Below are 13,846 nucleotides of genomic sequence, written 5' to 3' on the forward strand. Positions count from 1 at the left end.
ATGTATATATTTACGTACGTGGAACCGTGAATGCGTAGGAGGACATGGAGGTGGCCACTACCCAAACCTGAGACGAGATGATCAGTTGCTAGCTAGCACAATGAAGGAGCCGAAAGAGCCGAAAGAGCCGAAAGAGCCAAGCCGATCAAGTTCGAGATCGACAGAAGAAGTGACGTCAAACTGCCCTCTCTATCTCTATCTCTAGTAAGTAGTAGAACTATCAAGTCTCTTTGGAAAGAACACAACGAACACAACGCACAACAACCTGCCCGCCCGCCTGGCTGCCTGCCTGCCTGCTTGTCTGCCATTTTGCAAATCAAACATAGCGTTTTCATAACTAATTAGTTATGATTATTTTGTTACTGATTATTTTGATTATGATGATTAGTTATAATTAGTAACATAACCCATGATATCTCGCTAGTCCGCCGACTAAGTCCTAAATCGAGCCCAAAGGACTCGACGAATGATACAGATGCGTTGAATGGATGCAATATTTCTGGTATATTACTCATAGGTTATAGGCATGGGTCAACCATTCGGTCCTCATTATATGATTCAACGCCATTGGATCGAGTGTTGCTACGTTGCTACCCTGGGAAGTGTCGGTGAGGCCATGTGTACGTATCGGATTGTAGGTAGCTCTCATAGATAACTTCATAATATGATCGATCAAGGGCGCTGCGATCGCATGTTTTCGTCTCAGCTGTCGCTGGTGGAAAAATGTTTCATTCGTAGTCAAGCTACTTAGGACACCTATGGTGCAAATTTGAATCGTTGCGGCTCGTCCAAATTCAGAGTAGAAACCCCTAATAAGACTCCTTGTCAAGTAATTGCTCTCGTCCAGCACGCTTCATAAAACGGGTTTGAGTAAGTTGTCCGACTACATTTTTAAGAACGAAATTTTGAAGGGGTTAAAATGGGGCTCAAGTTAAAGTTTTCATCCATGTGATGGAAACACTTAACTGAAACGCAAGGAACAAGCCTGGGTTCAGGCTGACCTCCAGAGGTGTCGGAATTACCTTGTTTACGTATAGGCGCAATCATGTCGCCCACATTCAAACGCATTGTTGGGAGATTGAAACGAAATTCTGAATGCCTCATCATTGCGTTGCAATTTTGGATACATTTTGTTACACTTTCGAGATTTTCGAGATGCGTTGCTAAACAAAGGCAATCAATAGAGTACATGATTTGCTCTACTAATGTCCAAATCTTTTTTTGACATGTTACGTGTATTATGCCCTAAAAAGCATGTTTTTTTATTATTCTACCACTCTTTCTACCTGCATATTTGTAAGATTCAAAAGAAATCAAGATTCAAGAGGAATAACAAACGTTTCATAAGGATAATTCAACTTGCCTGAAGCGAGATTTAACGAAATATCTTTGTCCCATTTCCACCAGCGTCAGCTGACCTGAAAACATGCTCATGCGGTACAGCTCCTGTTGAACTTAAGCATTCTAGTTATGGTTTTCTATGGTAGCTCTTCATCTTGTAGTGCATATGCTGAGAAAGATGTGAGAGTGTCATTGTCATGGCATAGTGCATACTAGTACAAAGTCTAGGAGGGAGTGTGAGAGCTAAGAAAGAAAAGCTCACTCATCAGAGGAACAAACAATTATTTAGCATCAGTTCAGAAGGCCGGTGTGCATAATAACTTCCTCTGACATCACAATGTCCGTTATGCGGCCTTCATTATTGCGTAGAGGAGTGCAAGCTCTTACGCCACATCTGTATCGGTCAAGCGGGGCGGGTGCTCCCATTGGACTATCACGTACGGGCTTGATCCGACAGTTGTCGGCTGCGGCCCCGCCCGTACCTCCTAGCCATCCCGTATGGAAGTTGGGTCGATTGAACCATGTAGCCATTGCCACACCCAATCTTGAGCAGTCCATCAGTCTGTACCGTGATGTCATGGGTGCGGAGGTCAGTCAACCCGAGGATTTGCCGGATCATGGCGTGACCGTGGTGTTTGTAGCCTTGGATAATACCAAGATCGAGCTCCTTTATCCCTTGGGCGAAAAGTCGCCCATTGCCAGCTTCCTCAGTAAAAACACTAATGGTGGTATTCATCATGTCTGCATTGAAGTGAATGATATCGAATCCGCTGTGTCTGATCTCAAGGCTAAAAGGATCCGATGTCTCTCTGAACAAACACGTATCGGGGCTCATGGCAAGCCCGTAATGTTCCTACATCCTAAGGATTGTTCGGGAGTTCTAGTTGAATTAGAACAGGCTTGAAATACACGAAGATAATCTCAAACTCATATCCCAAGTGGTTGGTTGAACTAATCGATTTTTTACAAGCATCTCTATCCTTCTAGGCTAACAAAATGATAGTTTCAATAATGCGGCTCATGGTGGGAGTGTCAATCCTCTTGATGAGCGTTAATCCTCAGTGTGTTCCCGTTCTTGAAACGGCCCCCAAGATTCAAGCCACTAAAACGCCTTACGAGTACCTGGCAAACAACAATATCTCGAATGGAGCTCTTCCTGGATGTGAAACTAAACAGATTTGGATGGTCACCCGCCATGGAACGCGTTATCCTAGTGTCGATGGGTTGAATATCTTAAACGAACGATTGCCCGTTATCGTTGACGCATTGCAAACTCATTTGAACCAAGGACTCGGTGATCTTTGTCCGGAGACATTGACCGCGTTGAAAAGCACTTTACCTGCCTTGACATTAGACAATAAAAAGAAGCTTCACCCCGAGGGCGAACTGGAAATGATTGCCCTAGGCGAGCGCTTTCAAATGCGATTTCCGGACCTGCTCAATAATTACCAAGATCCTTTGGCCTACAAGTTCAGATCTACAGTTCTCCAGAGGGCCCAGCAGTCGCAATTTCATTTTGCCATTGGATTATTTGAGCGGCCTATTGCCCAAAAGATCCAGTATGAGACACCCATAACGCCTCATGATCCTCTTTTACGATTTTACAAAATCTGTGATCGGTGGTTGAACGAGGTCAAGCTGAACCCTGAGTCTCTTCGTGAGTTCAATCTCTTTCAAGATTCGGAATTTTTCAGCCAAAACGTGATTCAGCCCCTGTCAACGAGACTGGGATATCAACGAAGCTTGACCAAAAAAGAGGTCGAAGAATTCTATTTGGCCTGCCAATTCGGACAGGCTTGGCAGCCTCGCCGGCCGTCGCCTTGGTGTAGCATTTTCGAACCTAATGAACTCGAGATTTTGGAATATCGAGAAGATCTCGAGTACTATTGGATCGATGGATATGGCAAGGATATCAATCACAAGCCGGCTTGTGTGTTGTTCAAAGATTTGTTGGAAAATTTTTCAAATCTCACCAAAGGGGTCGACAGTGAGGAGCGAGCCATCTTTTACTTCTCTCATGCGGGCTTGTTGATGAAGTTCCTGTGCTTTCTGGGATTGAATCAAGATGCCGAGCCTCTACTTCACAACAATTTTGAGGCCATGAAACAAAGGCAATATCGGACAAGTCAAAACGTGCCCTTCGGAGCGAATGTGGCGTTCGTCATCCAAGAATGTTCAAATGAGAACAATTACAAAGTAGGGATGTTCTTAAACGAAAAATTGACTCAAATCCCTGGATGCAATCAAGAATGGTGTGATTACTCCACATTCGTCGATTTGCATCGTGAGGAAATGAGCCGTTGTGACTTCTCGGCAATTTGTGATCTCGAAACTGGCGAGAAGGCGTCAAGCCATCTGAGGGACAGAGCCTCGGACGATCGCTTCTGATGTTCAGACAAAATTCAATTAGGCTTGTACGGTCCACAACGCAAATAGTAGGGCATTTCAATGGGACTGTGTACTTTAACAAACCCGAAATAAGAACGCGGCCATTTCACCTCCGTCTCGGGTCGGAGGGTCGACGACGGATCCTTGGATTTCGCCTCGGGAACACAAACAAAACTTACTACTTATCCTCATTCATACGTGTATTCGGGAACGATGAAACGTCGCTCTCTCATAAAATCCTTCGACATACTGTACATTGAACATAGGTGCACGAATGCTGTAAGCCGTCCGTCTCGAAGAACGGCACTGCCCTCCTTCCGATTCTGTATACAAAAGCTGAAGGGCGAGCGAAGATCATGGAAAAAGTAGAAAGCAGGCTCATTCGTGTGTTTCCAAAGATCCATGCAAAACGTGACATAGCCACATTTTGAAATTAAAGAGTGAAATAAAGTGATGTTCTGATCCAATGAGTTTTAAACGAGGTAGTCCTTGAAATACCCAGTGACTTCTCTTCCAGAATGGAACGCTCCATTTTCTTGGATCCTAAGGATCCACGTCTAGCCAATGGACAGGACTCGGACGTAGATTCAATAGACAGCCCAATGATGAAACCGAAGAGTCCTTTCGCCCTTCTGTTTAATGACAGTAGTCGGTACACGGTTCGCGAACGAAGATTGTCCAAGGAGTCCAGGAGGTCTTCGCAGTCAAGTCTGGATAGTAGCTTCATCAGCGCCATTAAAGAAAAAGATCGATCGGTAATCCAAGCCCATTATGGCCCAATCCGAAGATTCATCATAATTCCAATGATAAGTTTTGTTCTTTTAGAATCTACCGCAAAATGAGCAAGACATCCACGACCTCGTTTTAGAGCTTGGGGAGAATTTCAAGCGTACCGTTATCCTGAAGGAAGCCTTAAAGACTAGTTGGGTTTGGACCAGACCTAATCAATGCTTTGAGAGTGGCAATACCATCCTTCATATTGCCGCCAAACTTGGAGAACACAAGTTGGTTGGAGCCTTGACTCATTTGTGTGTGGATGTGAATGGAACAAACAATCGGGGAGACACGCCCATGCACTTGGCAGCCGAGTTCGGACAACATAATGTCATTCAGATCCTTCTCAAGCGTGGTGCGAACTTGGATCTTTTCAATAACTTGAGTTTCAAGCCGATTCAAGTGGCAGCCATCAAGTGCCACGGGAAATGCTTGGAAGTTCTCATCAAATACGATTCCAACTATCGGATCTTGAATGATCAAAAGGAAACTCTCATTCATTTGGCTTGCCGAGCAAGTTTTGCCAAATTATTGACCATCAAGGAGGAGGTCACCGATCTTTTGGGTGGGATTGACAGCGTCGAGCATTCCAAAAGCTCCCCACATTTCTGCCAAGATTTGGAAAGCCGGGAAAGACTGCTTGAACAAGATCTTTATGACAAAATCATCCCAGTATTCGATTTACTCTTGTCACATTTTCGTCGCTCCCCGGATCTCTTGGAAATTGAAGATACTATAAGCACTTCCCCAGGCACAATTCTTCATTACTTTGCAGCTCTCAATCTCGTCGAGGGAGCTCGGACACTCCTTTCGTATCCATTTCAGATTGATCCGAATTTCAAGAACAAGAATGGGTACTCGCCTTTGGTTATTGCCGCATTTTATAATCACATTACACTCGGTGGTATCCTCTTGGATAACAAGGCTAATCCAAACGACAAAGATCCAAATACGGAGGATACAGCTCTTCATTTTGCTATTTATGGATACCATTTGGATCGTGTCGATGAGACTTGCAAATTTATCGGAAAGCTCTTGGAAAACGGCGCAAACCCCAAATTGACGAGCAAATCCGGGGAAGCCCCAATGCATATGGTTATTGGAACTCTGGACTTCAGGGTAAGATTGGGAAAAAGGGAGACTTTTTTTGGCAATAGCGGGCTAATATTGTCCAGAAATGGATGGACCGGCAGCAAACAACATTCTACTCGCTTTCTTAAATTGTCATATTTCCATCCAGCTCATGGTTCAATTCATCGACTATTTGGGATCAGAATCATTGGAAATGCGTGATGACAATGGGAATACATTGTTCCATCATGCCGTTGCTTGTCTGGACGAGAACTCGGTAACGAAGCTCATAGAAATGGGTGCCAATCTAATGAATAAAACCCAAGTCGATGTCGAGATAGAAGAGGACCCAGAGGTCTACTCAGATTTCTCTGGCGACGATATCAGAGTAAATGGGATTACTGAGAACGTGGTTCTAAAATCAAGGATCAGCACTAAATCCGTAGCTGTTCAAAGATTGCCCTTACAAGAGGCCATGCAATCAGGAAATAGTGAGTAGTAACACAAAGATGTGCATGCCTTCAGATATTGCTGAGATATGACACTAAGTTTCCCCTTTAGGTAAAAACTATTTCAATGCCATTGGAAAGAGCAACTTTGCCAAATTTTCCGAGAAATGGAGCCCATCACAAGTGGATGAATTCTTAAGGTCTCATTTGCTCGGGGCAACCAGAGAGGTGCGCCCTGATATCGTGAGGCTCCTTTTTCACGAAGTGAAGGACGTTAAGAAGCTTCACAAAATCTTACTCTATTGTGACAAGCATAACGAGGATGATACATTCACTAAAACTGCCTTGGAATGGGCTGTGGAAAATGATGATCGTCTATGCACCACCGAAATTCTTCACCAAGAGTTCAAGTGTCATCAAAATGACAAAAAGGCCGGCCTAAACTGCCTAAGAAGACAACTACGAGGAGACGAACTTTTGGTGTGGACCATTGAAACCTTCACCATGTTTTATGACCGTACATTTGCTCAACGTACTGTGATTCCGATTTTTGGAATATTCCCTCTTCTGCTTTCAATTTTTACATTTGTATTCGATTACTACTCCGATTTAGAACTTATTTTTGAATACTATCGAAGCAGCAGTTTTAAGGTAGTCAACTAAACAATTCCCTTGAGTCGTGACCCAACTGAAGATTGCGAAACTGATGCCAATTTGGAGTGCTACGACCACAAGTGCCACGACATTCAAAGAACCCCGGCAGAATACACCACAGCTTTCGTGACCAATGTCACTTGTTTGTGCATTCCCCTCGTGATCTTCTATTGCACATGTGCCCGTGAATTGTTACCATATTTTCAATTACTTGGAACCTATCTGTCTAACAAGTTTAGATTCTGTTCAGGTCAGTTGGTGAACATTCTCGTTCACTTCCTTTGGACACTGACGTCTCTTTTATGCGCCCCATTCTTCATCCTGTATGTGGCTGCCAGGAACGTTTATTACAAGTTTCGTCATCGGAGGGCCACCAAGAAAAATCTATTTCGCAAACAATTGCAAAAAAGTGAATACCTGTGGGGCATCACACGCACTGCAGAAGCCGGGCTTGAAAGTTGCGGACAGTTGATCCTGCAAGTATGGTTGCTGTCCTCGGATTTCAAAGAGCTCTCGGAAGAATCGTTTTGGGGATTGGTTGACAAAACGTACAATGGAGTCATATTCTTTCTGACATTCTCATACAAAAATGCGGACGACATCGAAAAGAGTTTGGGCAAATTGCTCATGTCCCTGATTGCGCTTGTATTTGGCGTGTCCGGGTGTTATCGAACCTTGAAGAGAGGAGCTGTTAAGTTCTCTAACACCTATTTCATCTACATTTCCCTCGTGTTCCAAATCTTTGCTCGGATTTTCAGCATTGGACTCTATTTTTTTGCTGTAAGACAGTTCTTCCCCATTGTGCCCATTCTTCTTGTCACTCATCTGATTTTTGTATTTATCATCAAGTGGACGTTCGAAAGAGCAAGACACACCCATGGAATGTTGGCATGGTTGGTTTCGTTTGTGAATGTTGTGGCTTCCAGTTTGGTGTACGTTCGAATTGTTCCTATTGAGAAGCAACGGCCCAGTAAATGGAACCGAGAGACCACTTCATTTCTCCCGAGTCATGAAGTCATTCAACATTCAACATTCTTTGTTCAGACTCTGTTTTTCCTCTTGGTGCTTTTTGAAAACATCTTATTGGCTTGCACTCCTCTGATGTATCCTTCCGGCCGAGCATTTGCATGCCTTGGAACGGCCAAGATAAACCAATACGTTCTCACCATTATTGGCCTTTGCATGGCTAGTTGGTTGAGCCATGTCATGTATTATAAATATATGGGCCATCCCTGGTCGGATATTAACGGGCCAACTTGTTCGGCCCAAAAGGTCAAGTTTTCGTTTCACGTGTGTGGACGTGAAAAATTGTTTCAATGTGCCTGCAGTGAAGAGAGTGATTCAGAGGAGTTCCAAGAAGGAACAAAAGAGACCGAGACGATGGTGAAAAAGATACAATGTCGGTGTACGAAGTGCCGAATCACATGCTCCGATTTTCAAGACACGGATCAAGAAGATAGTGACAGTGAGATGCAAGAATGAGGTCTCGAAAAAGGCGTTTTCTATTGTTCGATCTATACCAATTTGATATTGTTCCATTTTCAATTTGGGCCAAACAACTTAACCATAGTACCTGAGGTTATTGAATAATAACACAATGAGCTTACTGCTTCAGGAATAATTTTTCGTCTCCTACTGAATGGGAGGAATCGGTGTATCCTTGGCAAATTCGTCAAGTGTAACCGGATTCCAATTTAGTATTACCGTTGAACTTCGGGCGCGATCCATGTTAGGTAGCAAGATCACCAGCCACAATTTCACTGGTTGAATGAAATGACGCCATTTCAAGCTTGTTTTATCGGCTTCCGAGAGATCCACAAACTCCTCAATCTTACCCACCAGGCGAGTGGCGGCATCTCCTAACCGATATCTAATGATTTAGGAAGTCAACTAGAATGATTTTTAACGTATAAAACTTACCATCTACCCTGCAATTCTCCAAAGTTCCAGTCGAGTCTGAGACATCCATCTTTAGGTTCCATTTAGGTGTCTGTCGCTGAACGAAGTTGTGGTCGTTGAAGGCCTGACAGTCAATGTTCGAGCACAGTTTCGTCGCAACGGGAATGATTGAATGGCACTCGCTGCATCTTAAATGCACGATCCTAGATTGTTGTTAAAAGGGTATGATCACAGATTGCCAATACATTGCTAGAAGATAAAAGGAGCCTTTTAACTTACTTGCCAACATCTCCATCCAAATCCATTTTTGTGATGTAGCCGAAAACGATCGAGGGAAAATCTGATTCACCGGATATTCCCCCGGTATTGGTTAGATCTTGAAGGGTGACAATATTGCTCACTTTTCTTATGGTTTGATAATCAATAGTGGATACAGATCGTTCAACTTGGGCGCCAAGGGAGAAGTTGGCGTGTCTGGCATAGGTGGCTAAGTGTTTGGCCTCCTCAATGTTTGGATTGATAGCGATGATGGTCCTAGAAGTGGCCGTGACAACCTTGCACTGACTATGACAAAACAAAAGAGATTGAAATATCAAGTTGAAAACACACAAATATTCCTCGACGACCAACATTTACCGAAAATCATCTTTATCCACTCTAACATCTGCGAGGAACAGAATATCTTGGGTCGGGGTCCAGTCATCAGCCATGTGAATCCACTCAAAATCCCAAAGCTTAAGGATTAAGTTTGAGCTCAACTGGTCAAACAGTCGGATTTCTCGGACTTCTCTTTCTTTGGCTTCAGGACGACCTTTGGTCTTGAACTTTCGAGTGGGTCCTACGGCTCGAATGGCTCCCAGCAGATCAACTTCATTTCCAGCTTGGATATGAGGATTGGTGTGAATGTCTGCTAGAGTACAGAAATATGCCAAGGATTTCGTCGGTACTTGCAGTAATCTCTGCAAATCTGGACGACGCTCGGGGTGCTTCATTATTGAGGATGGAGGATCAGAGAATGTCAATTGGAATGGACTGGAAACAGTGGGTGAGAACCTAAAATGGCACGTCAACAAAATGCCATCCCATTAAACCGAGAGCAAGTAGGATTAAGACTAAGAAACTAACAACACGGACTTTGGCTCGGATTCCTTCAATTGCACCTTGGGTTGAGCAATTTCGACCACATCTCCCACATGATAATTGGCATCCAAAGCCTCAGCCAAAACCTCATTGGCCATCCACAACGTCACATTAATCCAATCCTGAGGCGAGTCTCGAACTAAACGAACAAACAACAAGCTCTTTTCAAAAGCAGAAAATCAGTTAGAACATATGCCTTTATACTTGTCATTTCAGCGACAAATCTGGTATGCCCATCTTTGCCAGCAAAAGAACGGCTTTGTCTTTTGGCAATGATCACTCCCACCACCAACACACCCTCATCCCCTTGTTGGAGAGCACCAATCCGAATTCGCCGGAGTAAGGTTCGTCCTGGCATTATACGAATCAGTTTCTCTTTACTTCTTCTAAGCTTTAGAATTTCAAAACTCCATTCCCGCCAAAACTTGCAAGTGATGCTTAACTACTAACGAATCAAACCATTTTCGACCGATATATTTCACCCTTTAGTTCTAAGTCGTCAATCGCAGATGTTTGGTAAATACATATAAAACAAAGACAAAGATCAATTTGCAAGATGCCAATGAAAAGAAAGAGATGGTTGTAGCGCAGTTGGTTACTGCCTGACCGAGTTGAACTCGAGTTCATGGGTTCGATCCCAGGTCCAGGTCCCCTCCCTTCAAATCAAAGCTTCAATAGTGAATATTTCGCCTCGAATGGCGACTCTGGAACTCATAATGGGACCTAATCACTACGTGTGAGCATATTTGTACTGTACGCCATATATCCAATGAGAAACTTCTCGCAATAAAGATGTTTTAAAGAAAAGAAAAAGCAAGATACACGTGGATTTCAACCGAAAGGTTTCTTCAAAATAAATATAATGGACTAGTAACGTTTAAAATGGCAACACTCTTTTGGTGAGGAAAAAATGTGTCAACGAACCTGTTTTCGCAATGTCCTAAAGGGTGACTAGATCTAGTGCTTATAACAAAATGAAGAATAGATAGACTTTTCAAATTAAACCACCTGGTTGATGATAAGTTGATAACAATATACGTTGAAATAAACTGACCGTTGAAAAAAGCATATCTAGAGAGGTTCGGTGGAGAATAAATGCCACCTACATTACTTTTGGACTACCAGATTTCCAGGGCACTTGTAACGAAATTTCAAGTAACCAACAAAGTACAGTCATTCAACCCTTTTTTTCGAAAACGGAACTGTTATCCCATTGCATTTTAAAATTGTGTAATTGTAACGACCCAAAACTAAAAGAATTACCCATTACACTTTCCCTTTTCAGCTTCCAGAATTTTTTGTTCATATCGTGACAGCTGAGGAAAATTAAGGCTAAGCCCCTTGGCTCAGCAAAAAATGCCATTTTGTGCTATTTCTGTCTAGCATATTATGAACAATGAAAGTCAGGGTTGACAATTGAGCTTGCTCAAAACTACTCTCAGAGTGATCTTGGTTTTAAATCTTCTTGCATTTGCTACTTTACTTCTCAATCAAATTTTGTTGGACTAAAGACCTGATTCAGTGCAAATGTCAAGCAAGGTAAATCTTTCTTTGACTTGAGTATGATGCATCAAATTTCCTAAGTCTCCACATTTCCACTTAAGGCAAGGACCTCTAGCAAGGAATATTTACCGGCTTGACAAAGTCGAATGCTCTTTTTCCACCATGACTTTTGCAACAATGTTGCAAACCTTCAACAATCATTACCCCATCCAAGATCCTAATCTTTACTCCTCAATCATTATGATGCAATTCATTTTGAACAATTATTATTAAAAAATGTTGATATGAAGTCTTCAAATGTTATAGGTAAGGACTGTTTGAAGAAAAAAAAACACAATTTCTTTAATGAACTCTGGTCTTGATGGGGCAAAACCCATAAAATGTTGGTCATCTAAATTTTAGGAAACGTAGTGAATAACGCCATTACTTTTTTTTTTGAGTGACGGTTGTGTAACGAATTACTATTTTTGATCAAAGTAATGTAATTGTAACTGTAATTCTTTCCTTTTGTTGAGGAACGGCCAAAGCCCTGCAGATTTCACTTTTTCAGATTGCCTGTGAAGGACTCCATACTGAGGTACAATAAAATGCATACATAGACACCTCCAAAATGTCACAAAAATTGTTCTTATATCTGAATTGTTCTTACAACCAAACTCTGCTTTTCCTGGTGGCTTATGATGCGAAGGCACCGACTGATGACTCTAATGAATGCTATGAATAATATTTATCCTCCAAGCATGTGATTTTACAATAAATCGAAGAAATATGTATGTTTTTGCCGCTTGGTCTGATTACAGGGTAGTAGTAATGAAATTACAAGCAACGAAATTACAGGCAACGAAATTCCAAGCAATGAAATTACAGGCAAGGAAATTACAAACAGCGAAATTACAGGCAACGAAATTACAAGCAACGAAATTACAGGCAACGAAATTACAAGCAACGAAATTACAAGCAACGAAATTACAGGCAACAAAATTACAAGCAACGAAATTACAAGCAAGAAAATTGCAGCAATTTGTTCCTTTTTTCGAAATGTTACAAAAAATGACAGTACTGCAAGAAGAAGATTATATTTTGACTCGACTCAATCTCATCATTTTATAACGTTTAAGTTGCAAAATGGCACATTTAGCCAACTCATTTTAAGTTGAATGAGTTCTTTTGCAGTCTATTGGGTTGGAAAAAATCAGATTTTGATCAGATTTTGCAAAATATTTCGGATAATAGTCGGCTTTAGCAAATAAATCTCGAATTCGGATTCAGATTTGGATCCGAGAAAAAAATTTGGATTCGGATTAAGCAGAAAAAGAAAATGACGGACTTTGATTCGGTCGAATGGGGAACAAATTCTCGGATTACAAAAAATAACTTTGTATAGGATTCGGAGACCCTATCGGATCCGATGTACAGCTCTACTACCTACCCCTTACTAGAGTTCTCAATTGGTTAAAAAGTTCCATAATTGGTAGGAAGTAATTAGTTAAGGTCGAGGGATCCCTTAGTGGCATGCATGATGTCAAGTAGGGTGTCCCTCAGGGTTCCATTTTGGGTCCTCTCCTATTCATCATCTTCATTGCTCCACTTCAGAAGCTTAGTAGTACATAGTAACATCAGTATCTCTTCTTGCGTTGATGGCAAGTTTGTGGCAGGAATGATCAGAACTCTGGTAGTTTGGTAGAGGTCCTAGGTGAAATCTACTCCTGAGTTGCTGAGAATAATATGGCCTTGAATAGAATGAAATTCCGTTCAATGATATTTTGGTCAATGCCATTAAATTCTCCGCTTGTAGAAAATGGAGGGAAAATATCGAGCAGGTTTTGTCCATGAAGGATTTTGGTGTAGTCCTCCAAAATAATGGAAAGTTCGATGAGCATATCCAGTTGAAAGTTGGTAAAGCTTATCAAAAATGTGGTTGGATATATCGCACGTTTAAGTCCAGAGATAGTGTCACAATGCTAACTCTGTACAAGTCGATTGTTCAGCCACATCTTGAATATGCCTCTCCCATTTGGGCTCCAATTAGTTCAGCAAGTTTGCAAAAGCTCGAGCAGGTCCAAAGATGTTTTACTTGGAACATTGAAGATATGAAAGAGCTCTCATATTGGGAGAGACTAGAAAGGTTGGGATTGTACAGTATTCAGAGAAGGAATGAAAGGTTTCTGATACTGTACTGTTTTCAAAAGCATTCATGAGCTTTGTCCCAACCCAGGATTTAGGGTCATTTCTAATGACCGTAGAGGCATAACGTGCGTTTTGAGAGCCCCTTCAAGCCTTCGAGAATACAGACTAGTTAGAACAAAGAAGTCCAACTCTCTTCTTTCTCTGGCTCCTTCATTGGTCCAGTTGCTGCCCTCAAATATTGGTAGGGAGTGGAGCTGTACATCGGATACGGATCGGATTTATCGACAATTTTCGGATTCTGATTCGGATTGGGAAAAAATATCGGATTCGGTTTCTGTCGGATTGAACATTTCATTCGGATTCGGATTGGGGATGGAAAAAGTCGGATTGGATTCGGATCCAATCTAAGTCCAAAATTGTAAGAAAAACTAAATGAATGTAAATTTGTTTTGAGAAAGATTTCTTTCACAACTCTCCAAATGTGAGAGAAATCAAAGAAC

At 42.0% G+C, this 13,846-nt stretch overlaps 4 protein-coding genes across 4 annotated transcripts; 3 read left to right on the forward strand and 1 right to left on the reverse strand.

Annotated features, from left to right (window-relative positions):
- Window positions 1-11: 11 nt before the first annotated feature.
- Window positions 12-8,283, forward strand: LOC131878248 (uncharacterized). The gene is given in 5 exon segments (XM_059224173.1): window positions 12-204; window positions 4,247-4,484; window positions 4,555-5,622; window positions 5,744-6,065; window positions 6,136-8,283. Coding segments are annotated over 4 exon segments (3,651 nt in total). The 5' UTR covers window positions 12-204; window position 4,247; the 3' UTR covers window positions 8,160-8,283.
- LOC131878246 (ethylmalonyl-CoA/methylmalonyl-CoA epimerase-like) lies at window positions 1,472-2,271 on the forward strand. Its single transcript, XM_059224171.1, has one exon. It carries the CDS (start codon window positions 1,679-1,681, stop codon window positions 2,243-2,245), a length of 567 nt encoding a protein of 188 aa, XP_059080154.1. The 5' UTR covers window positions 1,472-1,678; the 3' UTR covers window positions 2,246-2,271.
- Window positions 2,338-4,196, forward strand: LOC131878239 (multiple inositol polyphosphate phosphatase 1-like). Its single transcript, XM_059224158.1, has one exon. The coding sequence runs from the start codon at window positions 2,338-2,340 to the stop codon at window positions 3,727-3,729; it is 1,392 nt and encodes a 463-aa protein (XP_059080141.1). The 3' UTR covers window positions 3,730-4,196.
- LOC131878238 (meiosis-specific with OB domain-containing protein-like) lies at window positions 8,157-10,145 on the reverse strand. The gene is made up of 6 exons (XM_059224156.1): window positions 9,921-10,145; window positions 9,711-9,855; window positions 9,213-9,629; window positions 8,856-9,140; window positions 8,598-8,779; window positions 8,157-8,536 (listed from the first exon to the last, which is right to left on the reverse strand). Exons 1-6 carry the CDS (start codon window positions 10,072-10,074, stop codon window positions 8,310-8,312), a joined length of 1,410 nt encoding a protein of 469 aa, XP_059080139.1. The 5' UTR covers window positions 10,075-10,145; the 3' UTR covers window positions 8,157-8,309.
- Window positions 10,146-13,846: the final 3,701 nt, after the last annotated feature.

The sequence above is a fragment of the Tigriopus californicus genome, chromosome 3, assembly GCF_007210705.1.
Source record: "Tigriopus californicus strain San Diego chromosome 3, Tcal_SD_v2.1, whole genome shotgun sequence".
Taxonomy (NCBI): Eukaryota; Metazoa; Arthropoda; class Copepoda; order Harpacticoida; family Harpacticidae; genus Tigriopus; species Tigriopus californicus.

Coding starts and splice junctions, on each gene's coding strand:
- LOC131878239 (XM_059224158.1), top strand. CDS start 2,338: ATGATAGTTTCAATAATGCGGCTCATGGTGGGAGTGTCAATCCTCTTG.
- LOC131878238 (XM_059224156.1), bottom strand. CDS start 10,074: ATGCCAGGACGAACCTTACTCCGGCGAATTCGGATTGGTGCTCTCCAA. Junction 9,630..9,710: donor TTGAAGGAATCCGAGCCAAA/GTCCGTGTTGTT, acceptor GTGCCATTTTAG/GTTCTCACCCACTGTTTCCA. Junction 8,780..8,855: donor TTGGATGGAGATGTTGGCAA/GTAAGTTAAAAG, acceptor ACAACAATCTAG/GATCGTGCATTTAAGATGCA.
- LOC131878246 (XM_059224171.1), top strand. CDS start 1,679: ATGTCCGTTATGCGGCCTTCATTATTGCGTAGAGGAGTGCAAGCTCTT.